General features: G+C 42.5%; 1 protein-coding gene across 10 annotated transcripts in view; it reads right to left on the reverse strand.

Moving 5' to 3' along the window:
* Nucleotides 1-21959, reverse strand: part of PTPRT (protein tyrosine phosphatase receptor type T) — a 452765-nt gene that overhangs the window by 24868 nt on the left and 405938 nt on the right. For 9 of the 10 annotated variants that reach the window (XM_039728161.1, XM_039728157.1, XM_039728164.1 and 6 more), the window contains 7 exons: nucleotides 19538-19725; nucleotides 13825-13912; nucleotides 6043-6119; nucleotides 5086-5122; nucleotides 4089-4186; nucleotides 2294-2410; nucleotides 712-866 (listed from right to left, as the gene is read on the reverse strand). In XM_039728161.1, coding sequence (XP_039584095.1) covers nucleotides 712-866; nucleotides 2294-2410; nucleotides 4089-4186; nucleotides 5086-5122; nucleotides 6043-6119; nucleotides 13825-13912; nucleotides 19538-19725 — 760 coding nt within the window. The remainder of the gene's footprint in view (nucleotides 1-711; nucleotides 867-2293; nucleotides 2411-4088; nucleotides 4187-5085; nucleotides 5123-6042; nucleotides 6120-13824; nucleotides 13913-19537; nucleotides 19726-21959) is intronic. The other variant, XM_039728155.1, reaches the window with a different exon arrangement.

Below are 21959 nucleotides of genomic sequence, written 5' to 3' on the forward strand. Positions count from 1 at the left end.
AGGACAATTGCACAGCCCTAATGGACATTCAGCTAATTATAATGCAAAGCCAGAGAGTTAATGATTATGTATTAGGCATCCTGGAAACCATCTGAATATGTAAAACTGTGGATGTGACAACCTGGTCAGAGAGCAAGAAAAGCAGATAAGTTTTCCCAGAACTGGCCTGGGAGACTTTAGGGACCTGGAGATAAACCATGATAGCCAATTATTAAAAACAACCTGCAGGTGTTGTTTGCATAATATCTGTTTTCTTGTTTTTCTCATAAGATTGTTTATAAATGGGTGTCTCGTTAATTAGCCAATCAGGTGAAATGTATTGATTAAATGACCAATCAGGTCCACCTGTATTGATCAGTGTATGCAAGAAGTGGTTCTGAGTAAAGATACATGCTTATACCACTTAGCCTGCTGATGGCTCTGTGTCATTTCTTATAAACAGTGACATTTGGAAAACGTTTTCCAAATATTTTCTGTTTGGAAAAATAGAGAGCAGGAGCCTGTGACTCCTTGCACATGCCTTTGGAAATGACTCTGCGTGTGTCCAGAACTGTAATAAATAAACCCTCTTTTATTATTCAACTTTAATGAGTTGAAGAGCTCTCTGTCTGTGCTTCAGCCAGGCCCACGAATGATACCCTGAGATTGCCAGGAGAGAAGAAAAGAGGGAGAAGCTGCTGGAGGAGGGGCTCAGGTGGAGAGCTGGCCTACCTGCAGTGCACCACGATGGGTCCTGCCTCGGGGGGGTTGAGGAACTTCACCTGGCGGACGAAGCCCAGGAGCCCCGTGGCGTAGCAGGGCACGCCGTGGTCCGGCCAGCTGGTGAAGTGGAACTGCCGAATCTCTCGGATCTCATGGTAGCCTTTCTGAGGAGACAACACAGCCTCTATTTCTCTTCCGTCAGACTCCAATCAGAGTATTCTGCTCCCTGCTGCCTTCCCTCGTGCAGAGGGATGACAAGCACTGAGCTCTCACTATGTGTGCAAACGTGTCTGAAGCTGCTGTTCACTATAAAACATTTTCAGCCAAATTCCAGTTCCCAGTGAAGTGGGTACTACGCTCACCTGAGGTCTGGGAAGGTGGGTGCAGGTTTTCAGTTCCAACCTGTGGTCTCAGAGCTCATACCCACCCCATCAGGGTGACCTCAGACCTAGCACTCCATGGCTGTCTTTACCCACAGCCACAAACCACCAAAAATTCACTCTTAAATCCTCTTTGACCCATTGAAGCAAGAGCCTGGGGAATGAACATGTCAAGAGTGGGACTCAGAACTCATACCACCCCATCAGCCCTAGCACTCCATGGCTGTGTTTACCCACAGCCATAAACCACCAAAAATTCACTCTTAAATCCTCTTTGACCCATTGAAGCAAGAGCCTGGGGAATGAACATGTCAAGAGTGGGCATGGCCCAGGTAACAGCAGATTTTTTTGCCACCTCCTGCCAAAAATTCTCAGTTTGAGATGCTGCTGGCAGTGAAAAGGACAGGAATTGGAAGCCAGAACCATCTTTACTGGGGAGAGCAAGTTGTTGGCATGTGAAAATCACATCTTTATCTGCCCTGCAAAGGGTAACCCAGAACCCTGGGTCAGCTGTGTTTTATTGTACACAAAATGTGGGTAGAATCCAGCAGCAGCTCCTCTAGCCTGTCAGATTTTGGCATTAGCACTTCTCACCAAGTTTTTTCAATGATTTAATAAAATATGGAACTGATGTATCAGAAAACTGAAACAATATTCCCAGTGTGGCTGAAGTTCATTGAGCAGGAATTTTGGAAAAGCTTTAAAACCACTTACTGAGTGTTTGGAAAGTAATTTGGACAGACCTGGAATATTATGACACTTAGACTTCCAATTTCTAATTACAAGTAACAAAACCTTCCAAATCCTGCTGGTTTGGGGATAGTTTTTGTACTCTTGCTCTTATTATATTCTCATTTCTGATGAAAAAGGACCCTATCTGGCATCCAGTTTAAGAGGTACCTTTTTTCCTCTGCCATTTGCCACTGTGAAACAAGGCAGTTATTATTCCTGGCATACCATCAGCTATCTGCTGCCTTTTGGATGCAGTTAAACTTTATGCACTGTGGATTCTACTTTCGTGGCTACATCAAGATGTTCCTGTAAAATCATTTGTCCAAAAATGGAATCCCTGTCAAAAATTTAGTTTGCTGAAGTGAAGCCTGTCCAAATAGCACAGCTCCCATCTCCAAGAGCACTCTGGATGTGTTTCCCAGAGTTTCTGAGCACAAATGAAGTGTGTCACAATCTCAGCAGCCTGAAGACCTCCTTACCTTTTGGACAGTGAACGTACGTATGACATACTCTGCCAATGGCTCTGTCTCAATTAATGTGACTTTAATGTCTCCATAGACTTCTGTGTCATCTGGCCAGTATCGAACACACTTCACCTGGGGGCAGAAGGAAAATATTGAGGGGAACTAGTTCAGGTTGAGTCAGAGCTGACCTACATTTTCCTCCACTTTCAAGCTGAAGCCAATAAAAATTGGGCTTTCTTCTGATGTGCAGAGTTGCCAAAATTAACTGTATAAATTAGATCAAAATTCCTCTACCACACATAGAAACCACAGGCAGCACTTTTCTAAAGTTCCCTTTGTTGTCCATACAAATGCAAAGGATGCATTTAGATTAAAAAAAAATCTTCTACAGTCACCACCACCATCCCTTTTGAGAAAAATCTTTGCTACTGCTCCTTTAATTCTCAACTCTCTCTGTTTAGCCAAAGAATTTCAGTTCATGGGGATTGTGGGATACATGTTGAGACACTAAATTTGTTTGACTCTGAGCTTCCTTTATCAGATGTGGACACAAACTTGGCATTTTACCAGCTGTGACAGGCTCCAGCTAAGGCTCAAGAGAGAAATCTCCTGAGCAGGTAAGCATATCCCAGCTTAGCCAGTTCTAGGAGCCATGTGCAAAACCACCAAAAGAAATAAAAGCAAGGCTGTGAAGCTCCAGAAGGGATATTTAGGCTAACAAAGACTATCAGGTTATTAAATGCTCTAGCATGAAGAGTGGAACAATACCTAAAGCTGAAGCAATTAGCTGCAGCAAAGCAGGCTTCATGTTCCAGTTCCAGTCATAATTGAAAGGGGTTTTATAAATATTAAATATGATTAATGTAGGTTTGTTGTGGGTTTTTTTGTTGTTTGGAATTTTTTTTCTTTCACACAGAGGCATTTATTTGGAACTGAAGTGTCAGTAGAAGGTAAAATAGAATAAATAGTAATAAATGAACAGAAGCAGCTGGCATTCAACCATGAGATCTAAGGGAAATCAAACACAAAGCAGCTGAATTACTAATGGCTCTGAGTAAACGATAATTTAAATTTTTCTTCGTACCAAAGCAATGGAAAGTGACAAACATCAGGACAAAATTTTTTAAGAACTCCAGTTTCTGGCTGAGAGCATCTCTAAAACAAAAACCGTGCTGGGAAAAGCCACCCAGACATTCTGCCTTATTTCCTGAGGTCCAGCCTACACCTCTTGATTTATCCATGTTTGGTCCCATTGGGAATTGCCTTGTGCTGACACAGGGATGTCTGGTCCAGGTCAGTCCAGGAGAGGGAATTGGGGGCTGTTTAGGAGGCCAACACTGCTGGATGGTCCCAGGATCCACAAAAACCTCAACCCCCAGAAACACTGACCTCAGGAACTCCAGGCTCTGAACTCTCATGCAAAGAAGTCTTTTGGTAGTTGGAGCACCAGTCACACACCCTCACTCCTCTGGATTTTTAGAGGAGCATTCAAATAATCAGATAAGGAATAACTATTACAGAAGTACATTTTGCCTTCTGTACTGAGGAAGGAGACAGCTTCTGAGCTAGCATAAATGTGTATAACTCTGCCAAAGCCCCGACTTACAGCAGGAACACCATCCCTATTAGTCTAGAAGGGAAGCAGCTAAGTATTATAAAATCCAGCATTTTACAGAACAACCTAGACTGGCTGAATTAATTCCCTTCCTGCAGGAAACAAAAGACATTTTGCTGCTGAGCTCTCCTGAACAGCAGCTCTGTGCTGAACACAGCCCTGGTCTGGTTTTACACATTGGGAGTGGCACCTTACCCTGCCCACTTCCACCAGGTTGGTGACCATGACAACACTCGCAGAGTTTTCTTGCCAAATCATTCTCCAGAAATCCTTCACTGTCTCTTGCATCGGCCCTGGGGCAGGAGAGAAGACAAAAAGGACATCTCAAGAGAGTGCCTGGAATGCCAATAACCCCTTCCAGCTGCTCTCCAGCCATTGTCCTGTTCCCACAGGATCCTGCTGTCTCTCAGAGCATCCCTCTGTCATTCAGGGTTACAGACATGAACAGCCTGGAGCTCTCTGAGAGGTCAGACCCTTCCTCCCAGCAGCTATTTGAGGTTCCAGCATGGTGGCAACAGAAGGGATGGCTCCAGTAGGAAACTCTGTATGCATGATGGGACAAGGATGTACTCCACACTGAACCTGCATTCAGGCTGTGCTGTAATTCACACCTGATGCAGCACACCATCCCACAGTTCAATACTGATTAATTATGAAGGAGGAAGGAAATATGCAGAAATGAGATCTTTTCTGAAGTTTCCCCCAGAAAAATTTCAGGTTCCAATAGCTAACCAGTCAGTGCCCACAAGAGATTTGTCAGTCTAGAGCCTCTCCCTGACCTTATTTCCTTTCTTACAGGAAACTCTTCAAGTGACTTACAGAAGGTGGTGTTCAAATGCATTTCTTTCTAGCTCCCCTCAAAGACTCATCAGACACAGCTTATTCACACTGCCCTCCTCAAGCAGGGTAAACCCAAGCCCCACAAAGGTTACCCTCTCATAATTCATGCACAAATGAACAAGCTAGGCTGTGCTGCCACCTCTGACTCTGTGGCATTTTCCATTCCTGCAGCTGAGGTTTTAAGTCTGAATTTTAAAGATGTTGGAAGATTCTACATCCTTCCCTCTCTTGCCCATATAACAATTTTTCCGATATTCCCCAAAAGAGATGATGTCACCCCATAAAAAGCTCCTACAACAGTGTAAACCAGCAGTGGGTTTGCAAATAATTAGACATACAAGAGTGAACTTGCCTTGAGTTGCAATGTAATGGCGAGGACGATGGTACCCCTGGAAAAAAAAAAAATAGATGAGTATCTGTGAAATCACAGCTCAGACAAAGACCACCAGGAGTTTGATACTTTCCAGGTGCCAACTGCTGCCCCTCTGGACAGTGTATAATTATGTAATATATTATAATTAACTGGTTTTGGAATGAATGAATGAATGAATGAATGAATGAATGAATGAATGGGCAACTGGACTGTCCTGAGAGATTTTAAGTGAGGGCATCTCCCTCAGGCTGAATAACACAATCTCTTCATGCCAAAGATAAGACAGAAATGCGGCACTTTTAAACTATTTCCACAAAGAAAGACAAATCCTGTGTTACCTGAGGGTAACACTGGAAACAGATAGGCAAAACACTTCCTCTTCTTCTTTGAAAAGAAGAAAGGTATGAATTTCTTCCTCAGAAAATTCTGAGGGAATCTTTTATCCTTTCAAGAAACTATTCTAAACATTTCCTGTTGCTGTGATTTAAGAGCTGTGTTCAATAAATGCACGTACATTGGATCACTGTATGTGAGACAGAGGCTGCTTTTCCAATGTCATTTTAGAACACTTTAAAAAAAGTCAATCTGTTTACATACATGCCTTCTGCACCACAACTTTGTGAGTAGTTGGCAAGTCTCTGATATCAACTAATGCTATTGTGAGGGGCTGATATTGATTTCTGCATCCATCATCTAGCCCACGTCCCACTTATGCTGGTGGATCTGTCAAACACAGGAAATCTCCATCTGCCCAGATTGGTCAGACAAAATAAACTGGAGACTGAGAACCTTCTCCCTGTCACAACACGACGTTTGTACAGCGTTCAGCTGTCACTCATATCAGATCCTCAGCCTGTCCCTGTGTCAGAGGCACCAAATCCACGAGCAGGCTTGTCACAGGCGGGTTTGTCACAGGGGGAATGTCCAGGAGCTTACGTCGATGTAATTTGCGTTGATGTAGTCAGAGTGAGGGTCCCCATCCAGCAGCTGCAGTCTCACTCTTGAGTGATCATCTGAAGGAAGGAAAGGAAAAAAAGTGACAGTAACGATAAAGAGGAGTTTCTAAGTGGTCTGCTGTATCTGCTGGCTCCTGCAAGGGTGGTATTATGGAATTGTGGAATACCCTGAGCTGAAAGGGACACACAAAGGGCAACTCCTGGCCTCAAGAATCCCACCAGGGTAATTGAGTAATTGAATAATTGAATTCTTACAATAATCAAAAATGGAATAGCATCACATGTATTCCTGTTGCTGAAAGCCCATTGTTTTGTGTCAAAGATGTGAGATTTAGATCCTTAGTTAGTCACGCTCTGTGTTCATTAAATTCATTACTGTCGTTATAATCCTTATGGAGATTTGAGACAGGTCACAAATGTCACCTGGTTTGGTAGGTTTGGGACAGATCTTTGCAAGGTGTATCTCCATGAGAAAAACCATTTTCGTGCTTGGAAGCTCCAAACTCCCTTGGCTTCATCTGATCTATGGAAACTGAAGCAAGAGCTAAAACTGACAAGACCAGGACATAATTAAATAGATCATGACAGAGATATAAAAGATTAAGGAGGGTAAAATAGCAATGAAACCCTGCAAATAAGAAATGGAAAACCCCAGAAACTGGAAGGAAATACAAATTAAATCAGAGCAACATTCCTTTATGCAACCCACAGCAGCAAAATGGCATTGAGGCAGTGTTGGAAAAAACCAACAAAATCAGAAATGTTCATCTTTTTGAGGAGATTCAAAGTTACTTTAGATAAGGCAGTAAAATAGCAGAGATCAATCTTTTGATCTCCCAGCATGCTCCACAGTTCAGATGCAGAAAGGAACTACCCCAGCGGGCAGATTATGTCATGATTTTCCACCAGGGGAATATTTTGATCTTTCTGTGGAACAGCTGGTGCTGGGCTCTGTCACAGGAGATACTCCAGAGCCAGGCTGCTGATGTGATTTGCTCTGGCAATCCCAGCACTGGTATGCAGTTAATTGCAGAACTGCTTCTAAGGGCCAGTTGCTTGGCAGAGGCTGCTGGGTTATGGGGGTCACTGCTGGCCATGCTGTGCTCATTTTTAAATGATTTTTTTAAAAGAAGTATAATATAGAGTCCATTAAGTTTATTTCCTCCCTACCAGCTCTATGGAGCACAGCTCTCAGGCAGAGCAGCATTAATGTTTAGCAGCACTTTGCAGAACACAGGCCTGAGCATGATTTACATTCAATTAAAAAGAATCATAGCAATGAAATATAAAAATATGAGGTGTGATTCTGCAGTAACTCAGTCAAAAGAGGTTCAGTCCTGTCTTAATTAAATGTAGAATCAGATAATAATTGTGAAGACAGATGTGTGGGCAGTTCTGAAAACCAAGACTTGGACATATATTAAATATTCATTTGGCCGTGTAAAGGAATGATTCTACTCTGTTCAACCATGGGGTGAGATTTACACACCTAAAAAAACCACAATGACATTGCTGCGTTTATCACATCCCATATCTGCATTCAAAGAAGGTTCTGCAGGTGAATCCATCAAAAACTCTGCTATCTTTGTATTAATAAATATAACCTTTGTAGACACAGGGAAGGGGGAATATTTCTTCGAGTGCTGATGTTCCCAATTACCTGCACTCAAGGCAGCTGCACGGGAGTCGCAGTAAATCATGTGGTTAGACAGACAACAAAAGAATTTATACTTAGAGCAATTCACACAGACAGACAAAGAGCTGATTAAACCGGACATGTGGGTAAAATACAGGGAAACTCCCGCAGACAATTTCACACTTGCAGTTCCAGGCAGCAAACTAAACTTGTTAGGAGCCACCTGGAACAAAAGCAAAGAAAAAGCAAACCCTGGAGCAAACGCCTGGGAGGGGAACATTTACTGACTCCTCCCAAGAGAACACCTCTGTGGAAGTCTCAACTCATTGCAACAACAGAACAAAAAACGATGAGACCAAAAATGATGAGACCAAAAATGATGAGCCCAAAAACGTCCCCAATGAGAGGGGAAAAGGATTTCAGGTTTATTTTTTAATGAGGGACACAGACAATGTCTGCAGCTGGAATGCTCTGAATAACCCTGGAGGAAGCACCTGCCTCCCTTCATTTAATGGAGCCAAACATCAAAATTAAGTTTCAGCACTTTGAGCCACTCTTAGGACAGAAAGTTAAAGCAGGCAGGATGGATACATCCAGAGGGAGCTGAATGGGGAAGACCTGGGAAGCAGGCTGAGAGCAGCTCCATGCTTTCAGGCAATTATGGATAATTATGGCTAAGGAAAAGATGCTCTGTAGGTGCAAAAAACTGTTGTTTGTCTGTTTTCCTTTTCCTCCTTTTTTTAAAAGTCAAATATGGGAAAAAACATAAAGGATGAAGAAATTTAACTGAAGACTAATGCTATTTTTTTTGGTTTTAAAAGGAGACATTCAGTTTTAATAATATTTTAGGGCCAAATGAAAAATGCTTTAAGCTGAACTTTGCTTTCAGAAGACAGAATTCAAAATATTTCATTGCGTATTTTACTAAAATGAGATTAATTCCTGAGGGAGATTTATTGTTCTTACAAGTGAGAACAGTGCAGCAGAAAAAAAAACTGTGTATATGTGAAGCACACAAAATATTAATGATGTCTTAATGGTTTCTTTAACCTTGTTCCAAAGTTTAGGAGAACAGTCTGGATAAAAGTTCATAAAATAAGTTGTAAATCTCTTTTTTCTACAAAAAAAAACTTTGGGATTTGAAAAAAAAAAGAAAAAGCAAATTATTATGCTCTTAGTAGTAAGGATCTTGTACTTAGGATTTTTTGCCTACAGACTTTAAACAGCTATTTAAAGAACAGCAAATGCATTTATTATCTCTTCTCCCAGTGGTTAAAACTTATTTCTGAATCTTCTCTTTTTCCACTGGACTCCTCTAGCCAAGGACACAGAATTCTTGGCAGACTGAAATAAAAGTGTTGTTCAACTCTTCATTACATTTATCAGACATCATATCCCTGTGTGTTGAAAATGGATTCTAAGAAACATTAAAAATGAAGGGTAAACAAAAAAAAGTTGCATTCAGCACCACAACAAAATAGAAAAAAACCTTTACAAATGTGTAAATGGTTTTATTTCTCCCTGCTTACTCCACTCCTTCTGCTAGTTAGCAGAACTCTAAATTTATACGAAGAGTAGTTTGACTGAAAATTGGTCTTAAAACAGACTTCAAAAATGACAAGAATTTCACTGAAAAGCTCCGTGCTCCCATTTTAGCACAAAATTGTTACCGTTTTAAACTCCTGTCAAAATTCCCATTAGTGATCATTTGAAGTATCATTGCAATTTCTCCACGTCTCATTTTGACACCAGCAATGTGGATTAATCTCACACAACTTTCGCCATCGAAACATTACACAGCTCGTCTAAACTGCCTGTCAGGGTTCCCCACACAGGAAAGGAGAAACACAGGCAGCTCTGCAGGTTCAGTTCTGGGACAAAACACTGATTTATCCTCACTCTGTGCTCCCCTTCCTGTCCCCACTGACCCTGGAGTGTGCCATGAGAGCTGGGTAAGATCCAGGTGGGATAACCCCCACCCTGTCTGCATCAAATTCCATGGATATCACACAAATTCCATGGATATCACACAAATTCCATGGATATCACACAAATTCCATGGATATTACACAGACATGCAAGAGTTTAGGTACTACAGAAGAAACAATGGAATAAAAATTATTGGAAATGAAAGATTTCTGTTCTAAATCCAATACTGATGTCAGGCACTGGCACAAGCTGTCTCTGGAAGTGTCCAAGGCCAGGCTGGATGGGGCTTGGAGCAACCTGGGATAGTGGAAGGTGTCCCTGCCAATGCAGGGGTGGGACTGGATGTGCATTAAGGCCCCTTCCAACCCAAACCAGTCTGGAATTCTGTGCAGGTTTTTTTTATTTCATGCCTTATCTCTGTCTGTGGGCAAGAAGTGCTCTCCACCTGTGTGCCAGCTGAAAGCTTCTTCATCTCTTCCACTCCAAAATTCTCTGATTAATTCACAGTTTTCCAACCCAAAGCATATGGCAGTCAGAGCATGAAGGAAATAAAGCAAATTTCTCCGTTGTCTTTTTGTCACCAGCTCTCAAGTTTTTAGTGGATCATCATGAGACTTCAAATCCAGGGGAAAATGAAAGGCACAGAAAGTTCTCTCCATCAGCTGAAGGAATACAGCATCCTATCTCATCTCGTCCTCAGCTCTCATCTGAGAGTTTTTATTCTCCCATAATGTAATGGCTCTAAATCTGGGCAAGATGGAGAGAAATCAAATAGAACCAAAGGTCCCATATAGCTTCTGGACATTTTCTCTTCCTTGTAATAAATCAGCTCAACATCCCTCGCCCAACAATCACTTTCTGATGCTCTTTGAAGGTCTCAATATCTGGGCCCTAAAGCAGAATTAAATCATTTTGCTTCAGCACATAAATGGGTACACTGCCTACGCTTGTCCCCTGAAGAAAATCCTGGCATGTCCACAACTGTCTTTGTTTTTGCAGCTTTTATAAAAGTGCAGGAGCAAAGCTCATGGGCTCTGTTCACATAATAAAAGGTTCAAGCAGGACAGTTTCCTTCCGCATGGTAAGTCTGTCTGCAACTTCCTGTTATCCACAGTGGATTTCTGTGGTCATGCAGACCCCAAATCCACTGCGCAGCTTTTCCTTCCCTTGCTCCAAAAACTGTTACAGATGGGAGGGAATGATGGAAAGCTGGGAGAGCTCTTTGAGTTCTCCTGCCTCTCCTCTGCATGGACAGATCAGCTCTCAGGCTGGTCTGCAGCTTTGGTTTGCAAATGTAAGAGCAGGTGTTGGGGCTGGCAGTGCGAGCTGGTTTTCAGAGAGAGGCACGATGTTAATGCAGCTCTGGGAGAGCAGTGAGCCACTAAAACAGTCCTGTAACTGTGCTGTTACCCATGAGGCTGTAAAGACAAGATCTAATCTGCTGTGATTCACTGAGCAATGCTACTCATTGCAAGGGCTTACAAACCCACATTTTAACACCAGTCTCTGAAGCCGCTGCAGAAGTCAGATCAAAACCTGACTTTCCAATTCACTCCTCAAAAGGCAGGGGATTTTTTGTTCAGGAGGGATGAAATGGTTAAATAAATAATGTAAATTGCCACGTGCAATCTTTTACCAAATAAACTGGTAGGGGCAACCAGTGCCTGCTCTGGGCTTCACCAGCCACTACAACTGAAGTACAATGAAACAGCTCAGGGTATAACTGTGCTCCACCTCCTCTGCCCAGTTTGTACCCACAGAGCACAATTTCTTTTCATGACCTGCCTGGAAGGAACCACTGCCCTGCTATTCTCAGCTCTGCTCTCCATCCTCTGGCTCCTGCCCCTGACTTGACTCAGAGACTTTGCCCAACTCGCCCACCAGTGGGGTCTGGCTCCAGGCTCAGCTGATAACTTTGCAATGGCTCTACAAAACATCAGATGAATAATATGCTCCTTCCTTAGGCATCTTTCTTTTCTTCTCTCTTCCAAGCCTCCTCAATATTTCTAAATTCTCCTTGCTGTCTTTTAAAAGAGCCCTTGTCTCCTTCTCAAACTCTTTGTTCTGATAAATATTTGAAGAGAAGAAAACCCACTCCACACTCCAGCCCAATTTCCAAATCTTTCCCAACAGTCCTCAAACTTGAGCTTCTTTTCTGACACTTTACACCGTGCAGATTCTTGTTCCTTAGCTCTGATTACATTTTGCATTCCCTTATTCAAGTTCATCACCTCCTATCTGCACGGCTGCTGTATTTATATTTAGAGCTAAAAGGCTCGCGTCACTCTTCGTTAGACAACAATTTGTCTTTGTGAACACCTTCTCTTTAGATAACATCCCATTTATCTTCCTTGATTTTGCTTCTTGAACTCCTCACATTTCACTTGGAGTTCAAGGTTTTCTTCATGACCACCTTCAACATAAATGAGATGGAAGCTTTTGTGCAGTTTTGCCTCTTTTCACCTCCTTTTTTGAATTATGCCAAGTGCTTCCTCAAAATCATACAGAGCAACAAAGCCTTTCATATTTCCTTCCTCATGTCATACCACAGCACTTCCACTTTCAATCCAGTGTCTACAGCTGGATAATTCATCTGTTTTAGACTCAATTAATTGGAGTTAATTGTATAGACAGGTGAATAGAGCCTCTGTCTGGACGTTTCTCTTTGCCACTGGGACACAGAAAACTCATGGCGAGGTGGAGCTGAAATTAAGGGAGACAACTTCCATGCTAATTGTAATATTCCAGTACTGTCACTTCCATTTTCCACATGGATAACGAACACTGGTGAACTTGGTGACCTGCTCAGAACCACACAAAGCCAGCAGCAGAACTGGGATCACATCAGGGCTCACAAATTTCAATCTTTTTTTCCAGATTCCTTCGTCTTTACTATGGGGCCCCTGAACTGAGATGTTCTACGTCATTCCCCAAAAATGGCACATGAATCACTGATCTCAAGGATCAAAGAGAGGAGTAGTGATGTGTGAGGTGAGGTTTCTTTACGAAGAAGTTGGATTTTTGGGTTAGTTGTTGTTTTGGTGGTTTTGGTGGCTTTTTTTGTTGTTGTTGTTTTTGGGGTTTTTTTGTAGTTTTGATTTTTTTTTTGGTGGCTTTTTTTGTTGTTGTTGTCTTTGGGGTTTTTTTGTAGTTTTGATTTTTTTTTTTTTTTTGTAAAATCTTTTTTCTACAAGAAATACATTTTTAACCCAAGAAAAAAATATAGTATGAAATATATCACTCAGCATGACTTAATTTTGCTCTTAGAGTGTTCTATAGATTTTTACACTCATGAAAATCTATGGCATATTCATTTATATTCTGATTTCTTGTTCTGATGGTTTCAAGCCTGGCTTCTCCAACTTGATTCAGCTCAGCAGCCCTTGAAAAGAATTAATTCTGATACCTCCTCTCCCCAGTCATTATCAGGAATAATGAAACACTGGTGAACTGCCTGGAGAGCTTGTGGAAAGCTCAGTTTTGGAGAGCAACTTTGGAAGAGGCTTCACAAATATCTGACAGAAATGAGGAGGGTGAATTTAGTCTTCCTTTGAAGAATAAAGCTGACCTAAATGGTTTTATGGACTCTTCCCTGCCCTGCAGTTCTGCTACATATTGATATTCCTGTAGCATCAACAGGAACTGATCACTGAAAGAAGTAAGACAAGAAATTTTAGTGCATTTTCAGTTGCCTTATTATGATGCTGAGGCAGAAGTTAAGCTTGTCCCATCCTTCAAACCAGCTCTCTAGGGACGAGCAGTGACTGCTACACTGGCTACTGACCACAAGGAAAGAGAAAACCTGGCCTCTGAGCAACAGCTGAAAATCTGACCTATCTGCAGCTCCTTTGTCCTCACTTTTGTGGCACTGGAAACTCTGGGGTTTGTAGTGAAAATAGACAGAAAATGGACATCATCACATAAAAAGTGACAAAATAATTTAGCCCTTGAGCCACAAACCTAAAGCAGAAAGCAAGGCAGGTAGAAAATGTGTAACATCAGGCAATGATGTTATGAAAAATAAAGATCAAAAAACCATGAAATAAGATAAATCCCAGGAATAAAGCCTGTAACAAATGGACTGAACACACTCAGTACTGCTAGCCAGCTCCTGGTGAGCTTCTCAAACACACCCTTCCCCACAGCACACAGGTAAGATGTCACAGGATGCTCAGTCTAATGTGAATTTACACCTACAGGAGATTATGTTTCCATATCTGTTCTTGTTGCGGTTCTCGTCTTCCTTGGCCGTATCCCAGGACGCCGTCTGCCCCTCGGGGAGAGCCTGCAAAATAAACAGAAAGGGGGGGTTTAAAACATCTGGCCAATGCCTTCAGGTGGGGGAAGAGGCCTAAAGAAGAAGAGCAGGGCAAAATAAAGGAGCTGCATAATTCAGTAGCTGACCAAGGAAACACTGTTGGTGAGGGCAGGGCACCTCCACTAATGGGAAAAGCAGAGCTTCATGCAGACCATTTGCATCTCTTGTCTTCTGCCAGCCAAAAATAATTTTCCTCCTGCTACTTCACATCTGAAATGATCAGGGGAATTTGTTTCTGGCTGCACAGTCACAGGTTAACCTCATTTCCCCTGTAGAATGGGACCTGGGGAGATTTCACTTGACTACACCTCTAAGAAAACCCAGTGGCTGAAACCAAGTGCTCAGCCTTTCATATTTAACCTGAAAATAGAGTGGTTTCATCTATTTCTGCGTTAATAATGGGTGATGCAATACAAGCCATTCGCTGGATTTCTCTGGGGAAAGATAAAGCAGCTCAGGGCTTTAGATCATGTATAAGAAAGAGAGGAAAAATGAGGTAAATCATGCTCATGAAGCACGAGAATAAACAGCCGTTTTCCTAAAATCTGCGCTTTCAGATGAGGAAGGAAGAGGGAAAGGAGCTGGCAGCACAAAGTGCCACCCTCCCTGCAGCTCAGCCCTACAACTATTCTGCACACCCTCTCATGGGCCACTTTATCCTAGAGACATGACCAGGAGGGATTTTCAAGGCAGAGCCTGGAAAGCAGCAGTTGGAGGATGGCCCTGCCTTTCTTGGAAATAACATGGGTGAAGAGAGCAGCCCCTCCTGAACTGCCTCCCTAGTTCTGCCTCCTCCCAGATGTACCCCCTAACAGGATTCTACATCACTAAAATCATCATTGGAAGTTTCATTATTTCTGTCCCTGGGGAATTACAGAGGGTTTAAACCACAGTCGTTGTAGAATCACATCTGCCTCAGCCAGCAGCGGGTAGTTTGACACAGCTGTGTTACAAAATGAATTTATATTCATCTTCAGAAGCCACCCAGGTCTATTATGTGCCTGAATGCAATAGCAGAGAGACACAGTTAGGATCTACAACACTGGTGTTACAATTAAACTTAATGTGAGCAAACCCCTGGCAGAGCAGATCGCTGTGAATTTCCCACAAAGGGTTCCAGGACAGAAAATGTCAGGCACTGCAGCACTGCCATGAGCTCTGCTGACAAAGACAGGGACGCTGAGTTCCTATTCAAAAGCCCAGGAGAAAGAGTAATAACTCTGTAATTGGTGAGGGCTTTGATCACACATATATTTCCTTTGCAGACTGTTGTTTCCAAAGAGCAGCTCATCTTCTGAGGAAAAACACCCTACCAAGAAACCCACATGCAACAAAAAAACCCCTCTGAGTGAAAGAAAAGAGGTGAAGGAGGCTCATTTTCATCTTCAAAGAGCGAGAAAAAGGTGCCTTATTTTCCCGCTAATATTGAATTACAGCAGATTGACCAGAGAATGGTAACTGTCATTAGGTGCCTAATAAGAGCTATCTGAAAAGAAGAAGAAATAAAAGAAAATCCTTTCTCATGACTTCCACATGGGAGAAGCTATCTTGGCCAGAGAAAATATATTCAGGTCCAATAAATCCCTTTTCAACAAACCGTATCCTTTCATTTGATTTGAACATGCAATTCTCCACTGAAATTGATGTTTTTATGTTTGCTGATAGAGCCTCCGAAGATTGGAGAGTCCAGGATTTTTCATTTCTTTCAATACCACAGAAATCCCTGCTTTCCAGAGAACTGACCAGCTCTGAAGGGAGGGAGCACAGCTCTGGTTGGTGATGAACACAAACCACCTTTGCAGGGACACCCCTAAAATCCCCACTTTTATAAACATCAGATGAACAGATCGGAGGAAGTCCATGTACAACCCAAATAATTTGGCCATGAGATCCCAAAAAATGCAGCATCAAGGACCAGAACTATATTAAAAAGAAAGACAAGAATACGGATTATAATTGGCTTGCGTCCAGAAAATGAGGAGCATGGCTAATGCTTTGTTCCTTAGGATTTTATGGTACAATAAGTATCTCTATAATTGTGAAAAGAGTCCTGTTTCTATCTGCATTATCAGCAGTGTTAAATCAGGACAGATCACTCAGGCACTGGTATTTAATCCATTTTTCCCAGAAAATTCTCCCCCTTCTTTCTTTGAGTTGGTAACAGAAGACTCTAAGTGTTCAAAAAAAACTATACTTGATTTTTAGGCTTTTTCTACTTCTAAAATTCCCTAAACTTCTCTTAGAGAAGTTTTGTGAAATCTATATTGAAATTTCTTCCCACAAGTGGAATTTAGGTTACAGTGAAGCTTTTTAAACTAAATTGATCTAAATTTTAGCTGAAATTACAAGGATAGATCTCTCAAAGTCAGCTTCATCTCAATCAAGCTTCCTAAGCACCACAGCCCAGCCATAACTGAAGTGTTCCCATTAAAGTGAGGCTCACTGCAAGCCAATTTGAATTTTGGATGGATGCATTTAGTTAGTTTGCTGTTTGCTTTTAATTTAAATACAAAAAATCTAATCCTTCATTTTCACTGATCCACCTTTAATGCTGCAGTTTTGCTGCCAAAGGCAACAACATCAATTCAAAGCCTTCCTGTTCATCCCAACGTGTGCCACAGAGCCCTGGCCCTCCTCCTGAAACCATTCTCTTTTCAACAGTGGTGGAAAAACTCTTTCCACAAATCTGCTGGGAGCCAGAATTAAACATTACCTGGGCTAAAAAACATACTCTGAAAAAAAGTATCTTATCCATTCATTTTGCAGTGTCCCATCATAACCCGGACCATGAGATCTATTCTTCTGGCCACATGCAAATGTGTAGGCAGAAATCAAAGGGTTAAAGTCCAGGACTGAATTCCACAATCTGAAGGCTCTGAGCACTTAGATGTTTGAGGAAAGGAGCCACAAAAACTAAAATAACTAAACAGTCTCAGTAATGCAGCAGGAGAATGTGCATTAGTGACATCCTAAATCATAATGGAAAATGAGTCTGGATAATTAAGCCTATTATCTCCTTAGCCAGTAATTGGTGCTTGCAATAAGTCTGTGGGACTGGTCCCACAGCTCCCAACAAATCAGAGCTGATATGTTCTGGAAAAGGAGCTGGTGACATTTAGATGTGTCCCGTTTAAATGTTTATGGCTATTCCCAACCCCAAGCAGTGCCATCTACACCCAGCGCCGCTGACAGATTTTTCTCTGTTCCTCTTGTTTTACCACTGAACAGAAGCAGCACCAAAAAGGCCCAAAGCCCCACTTTGCCCTCAGGTGCAGCAGGCAGCCCCAAAATAACACGGACAGGGAGTGCTGACAGATTCTCCCACTGTTCACACCCAGTTAACACTCATTTCACACCAGCACTCACACCCCTCACACCATCCCATCCTGCTTCTCAGCTCCTCCTGGAGCTACCAGGAATATTTTTCTAGATGCCTTCAGCAAAACAAGCTGCCTGTGCTCACACGTGTAGGTGCAGGCATCCTTTAAACAAATATGGAATGCAATTTCCAGGTTACTCGGCGGAGACGGGAACACAGAGAGATAAGAGATTGTCATGTGTGACTGATATGCTCCGTTCAAAGTGATTTTTCATGAGAGTAAAATTATTTGGTAACATGTCACTAAACAGGCTGCAATTTATGCTATCAATTTGCAAAGTAAGTAGAAAATCAGCTCCTTAGAAGAAAAAAAAAGAGCATATTTGGAGGTGACACTGATATTAGTGTCTGAAAACACATTTTAAAAGAGACATCAAATTCTTTCTTGAGATTTTATCAGCTGCTCTGCAAAGCGTCTTGCAAAGCCAATTTTGCAGCTCTGTGCTCCTGCAGATCCCAGGCTGAGCCTCACTCACAGCCAGCTCAAACCTCCCACCTTCCAGGAGCTCTCCTGCTCCCCGACACACTCCCCACTGCTATTTGGAGCTGAAGTGCTGCCTCCATCCCATGCTCCCAACCCAAATCCCACCGTGGAAAACGCCTGCCTTTACGGCTGATGGAAGGGTGGAACAGCACAGGGGATTTGTGAGCTTGTGGCATTCTCCAGGCCGTTCCTTGCAAAGAAAGGAATTATGCAAATCTGTGTAATGTCATCATCCTTACACACGTCTGCAGACAGCACTTTCTGAGGAAGGCAGAGCTCGTGGAGCTGAAAGTTGCATTGACATTTTTCATGCTAATGTGCTATTTTGATAATTACCGATGCCAGCGCCAGAAAATTACATATATGCCAGCACCTGTTTTCTTCTTGAACATCAAGAACTGGGTCTTAGGGCATCTGTAATTGAGCTCAATGCAGTTTTGGGTACTCCTCATGGAAATGGAGGCCAAGGGGGGCTGAGTAAATCTCCTCAGAGAATTATTAACCTTTTTCAATATTAAACAAAGCTCTTTATATTGATAGTTTAATTAGCCTGCTTGATTATGGGGCAAGAGTGCCTAGACCTGGTTAACATACAGTTCCAGAAACATATGCTATGATAGTTTGTGATTCCATCTGATTAAAAAAACACTCCCTGGTGAGGACCAGGAAAAGACAGGCTCCAAATTACAGCAAACCTCAGCACTCAGGACACAAACCCCACGGACTCTCATTTGCAGGGTGGAAAAGTGAGCTGTTTTCATTAAGTAACTTATTTTCACAGCTGTTACATTATTTTTAAATAGTTTTAATGCCACTATGCATATTAATTTCTTATTGCCTTCCCACGAGCTTACTACATTCATTATAATTATCACTTGCTAGAGCTGAGTCTCACATATGTTTGATGCTATTTCCCTCTTCTGTTTGCTCTGCTCTAAATGTGTTTTCCTCTTCCAAATCATCCCCAACATCATGTCTTCTGGTCATGTGGATTATATTCCTGGTCATTCCAGCTTGCAGGGGGAAGAGGTGAGGGGAAAGAGGGCAGCTTTCATTTTTCCAGCTTTGCCTTTACTCCTCTCCTCACATGGAATTGGTAGAGGATGTCAGTCAAGCCTATTCTGAGCCAGAGGTTTGATCATATTGGAAAATTTCACCTCCATTTAAACTACAAAAATACCTGCCCTTGACTTGACAATTGTGCATTGAGGTCATTGTGCTGTGATTTCATGTGATCTATTATGAGAGGGGACTTGGAGCTCCCAAAAAGCTCAGGCAAAACCCTTTCCTTTTCTCACAGCCTGGCTCACACTACTCAAGGAAAACACTGATAAGGAAGGGACTGTGGGACTGCAGGTTCAGCACCTGCTGAATATTTACTGTCTGCTATTTATGGGACAGAGGCACGAGCACAGTGTCACCCACTTACTGCTGTACTGAACACCTTCACTTTGGAATGGAGGGCCTCCAAAGACTGATAGTGCTGCAAAACCCTGCCCTCAAAAGCAAAATCAGAAAGAAAAGGATTAGGAGGGTGAATTAAAGAAAAGAAACTCTCATAACCTAGCAGAGCTGTCCAAATTTAAGTAGTTGGCCAAATATAGCACTGTTTTTTCCTGGGACTGCAGGGATCTGAGATGCTCAAAACCAGCTACCCTCCCCTCCCAAGCTTCCACCCTTCATGAGTACAACTTCCCTACTCAGCCCCGTGAAGAAAGGCTCCTCTCACCTCATACTCCTCCTTGAAGCCATAGCCCTGTCCCCTCTTCATCTGGGTGATGTGCTGCAGCAGGTCTGCCACTCGGATGGCCGGCTGGAACTGCCCCCGGGGGTAGGACATCTCCACGGGCTCGCAGCTGCGGTACGGGTGGGTCTGGATGGTCAGCGTGGGCTGCGCCAGCTCCCCGTGGCTGCTGTCTGTCGGGGACACAGGAGGCAGAACAAGCTTTCAGCTACCTGGTATTTCCAGTTTCATCCTCACTCTGTTTATTTAACAGCACCCCCCAGGCTGGTGAAGGCAAAAGGAAGTAAAGCAATGGATAGAAAACACAGGTTTATCTAAAATATCAATAAGGACTAAATCATGCTTGAATATTTTTTTGTGTCAAGCAGAAACAAACCCAAAAAGATGGAGAGAGTGAATGGCCACTCAGGCTAACAAGGATATGGCACATCAAGGGTGAGCTCCCCACAGCAACTCCAACAGAGCTACGTAGCTACTGTCTTCCTAAACCTGCAAAGAACATGGCTCAGAGATACACAGAGATGAGAAAGAGATCCAGGCAGGATTTGGGGTGTACAGCATGAGATAACTGAGAGGGACCCCAGTGAACAGCAAGCAAATGATTAGCATTTCAAATAAGTCAGGATGCACAGGCAAAGTGAACTGCTCTGCTAGTTCAGGCCTAAAATTTTGTATGTCAATGACAAAGATGTAATATCATCAGGAAAAAAATCAACCAGCATAGAAACACAGTTATCTTATGTGGAGAAATTTAAATTTCAGATATGTCAACTTAATAGAAAAGCAGGTAATTTTGAAAGAAGTGGATTTAAAGAAATCTCTCACTATGCAGATGGAATTGCAACTTCATATCCCCAGCAAAACTGTATGCACAACAAAATATTCCCAGTTAACTAACAGAAAAGAAATAATAACTTCAATAACCAAACAATTGACTGTAACAATCTTTAACAACAGGAACTCAGACTAAATGAAAAATTCAATGACTTATCTAGCAGAGCTGTCCAAATTTAAGTAGTTGGCCAAATATAGCACTGTTTTTTCCTAGGACTGCAGGGATCTGAGATGCTCAGCTCCTTTCACACATAAAACCTGCATCAATTCTTTCTGGCCTTACCCAAACCAAGGTATTAGCAAACAGAAAATGCACCTCCCTCAGATTGTTCACAAAACCCCCTTGAGCTTTTACACACAGGGTTTGTTTCTTACAGCAAGTTCACCGACAAAGAGCTGAGACAACACCCCTGGAGAGCAACACTGCGGCCACGTTTTTAAAGGGATAAAGAATAAATAAATCAAATTGCAATTTCAGGGTGATTTCTGTGAGGCAGAAAGTCTTGGAATGCTCTTGTGAACATTGCTCTGCTTGAGAAACCACTGTGGTGTCTGGGCAGGGGCTGCCCATGTCCCTCCTGCAAAGGTGGGCAGGAGCAGAGAGCTGAGGGCATCCCACTGTGTCCTCAGCACAGACATGACAAACAGCAATTCAGCTGGTTTATTATTAGATTAGGGGAAGATGTGAAAGCAGGGATATGCTCTGTTTGGTAGCTGCAGGACTGTGAGGAGATAGGAATGCCAGCAGTGGACACTGCTGCAGGGCAAGCTCATCAGCAGTGGGACATCAACGCGGCTGGGGGGTGAATTGTCAGAGATGCTGAACACAGCCTGCTCCTCTGAAATAAATTAGCACAGTGATCATCTGCTTTGAAGATTACACTCCTGAATTTCAGGATTTCTGAGTCCCAGGTTCTCATAAACACAGTCACATTCCCAGGACACTCAGACTTACAGAACTATGGCTCAAGCAAAGCAACCCTCAAACACAAAATGTGAATAAATTTGGGATTTAAGGAAGAGTAACATCCAAAGCATTTGTATAATCATCCCTAATGCTCTGACTAATGACAGTGTGAGAACTCCGAACAGAGGGAATTTCAAGGCTTATTAATTCCCCTAGTTGGATTCGCTTTCCCAGTGCATCTTTGCTCCCCTATTCCCTATTAACCTCCTGTAATGAAAAGGAGAAGATTTTTATCGCGGACCATTTCCGACAGACGTACTATGCTTAATTTTCCATCATTAGGTTTAATACAAACCCAATTTCACAATTGGCTTCTCTGAGGAACCTGCAAGTAATGCCACATTTTTATCAGCCCCAATTAAAAAACATTACGAGATCCCAATTCGAGAGGGAGTCTTAAAACTAATGTGTGGTTCTGGTGCTAATTCGGGCAGGGCACACGCAGAGCACAGGCGACTTGTAAAATGGAGCTCAGATCAGCCAGCTGCTTTGCAGGCAATTACTAATTTCTCTCTTCATCAGTTCCTTTAATTCTGGTGTACTTGGCTCTCTTCTCAGAGAGATGTGTCACAGGGAGAGGTGAAAGCCAGGAAAGTGGCTCGTTTT

This window comes from Passer montanus, unplaced genomic scaffold (assembly GCF_014805655.1).
Source record: "Passer montanus isolate IOZ18808 unplaced genomic scaffold, ASM1480565v1 scaffold64, whole genome shotgun sequence".
Classification (NCBI taxonomy): Eukaryota; Metazoa; Chordata; class Aves; order Passeriformes; family Passeridae; genus Passer; species Passer montanus.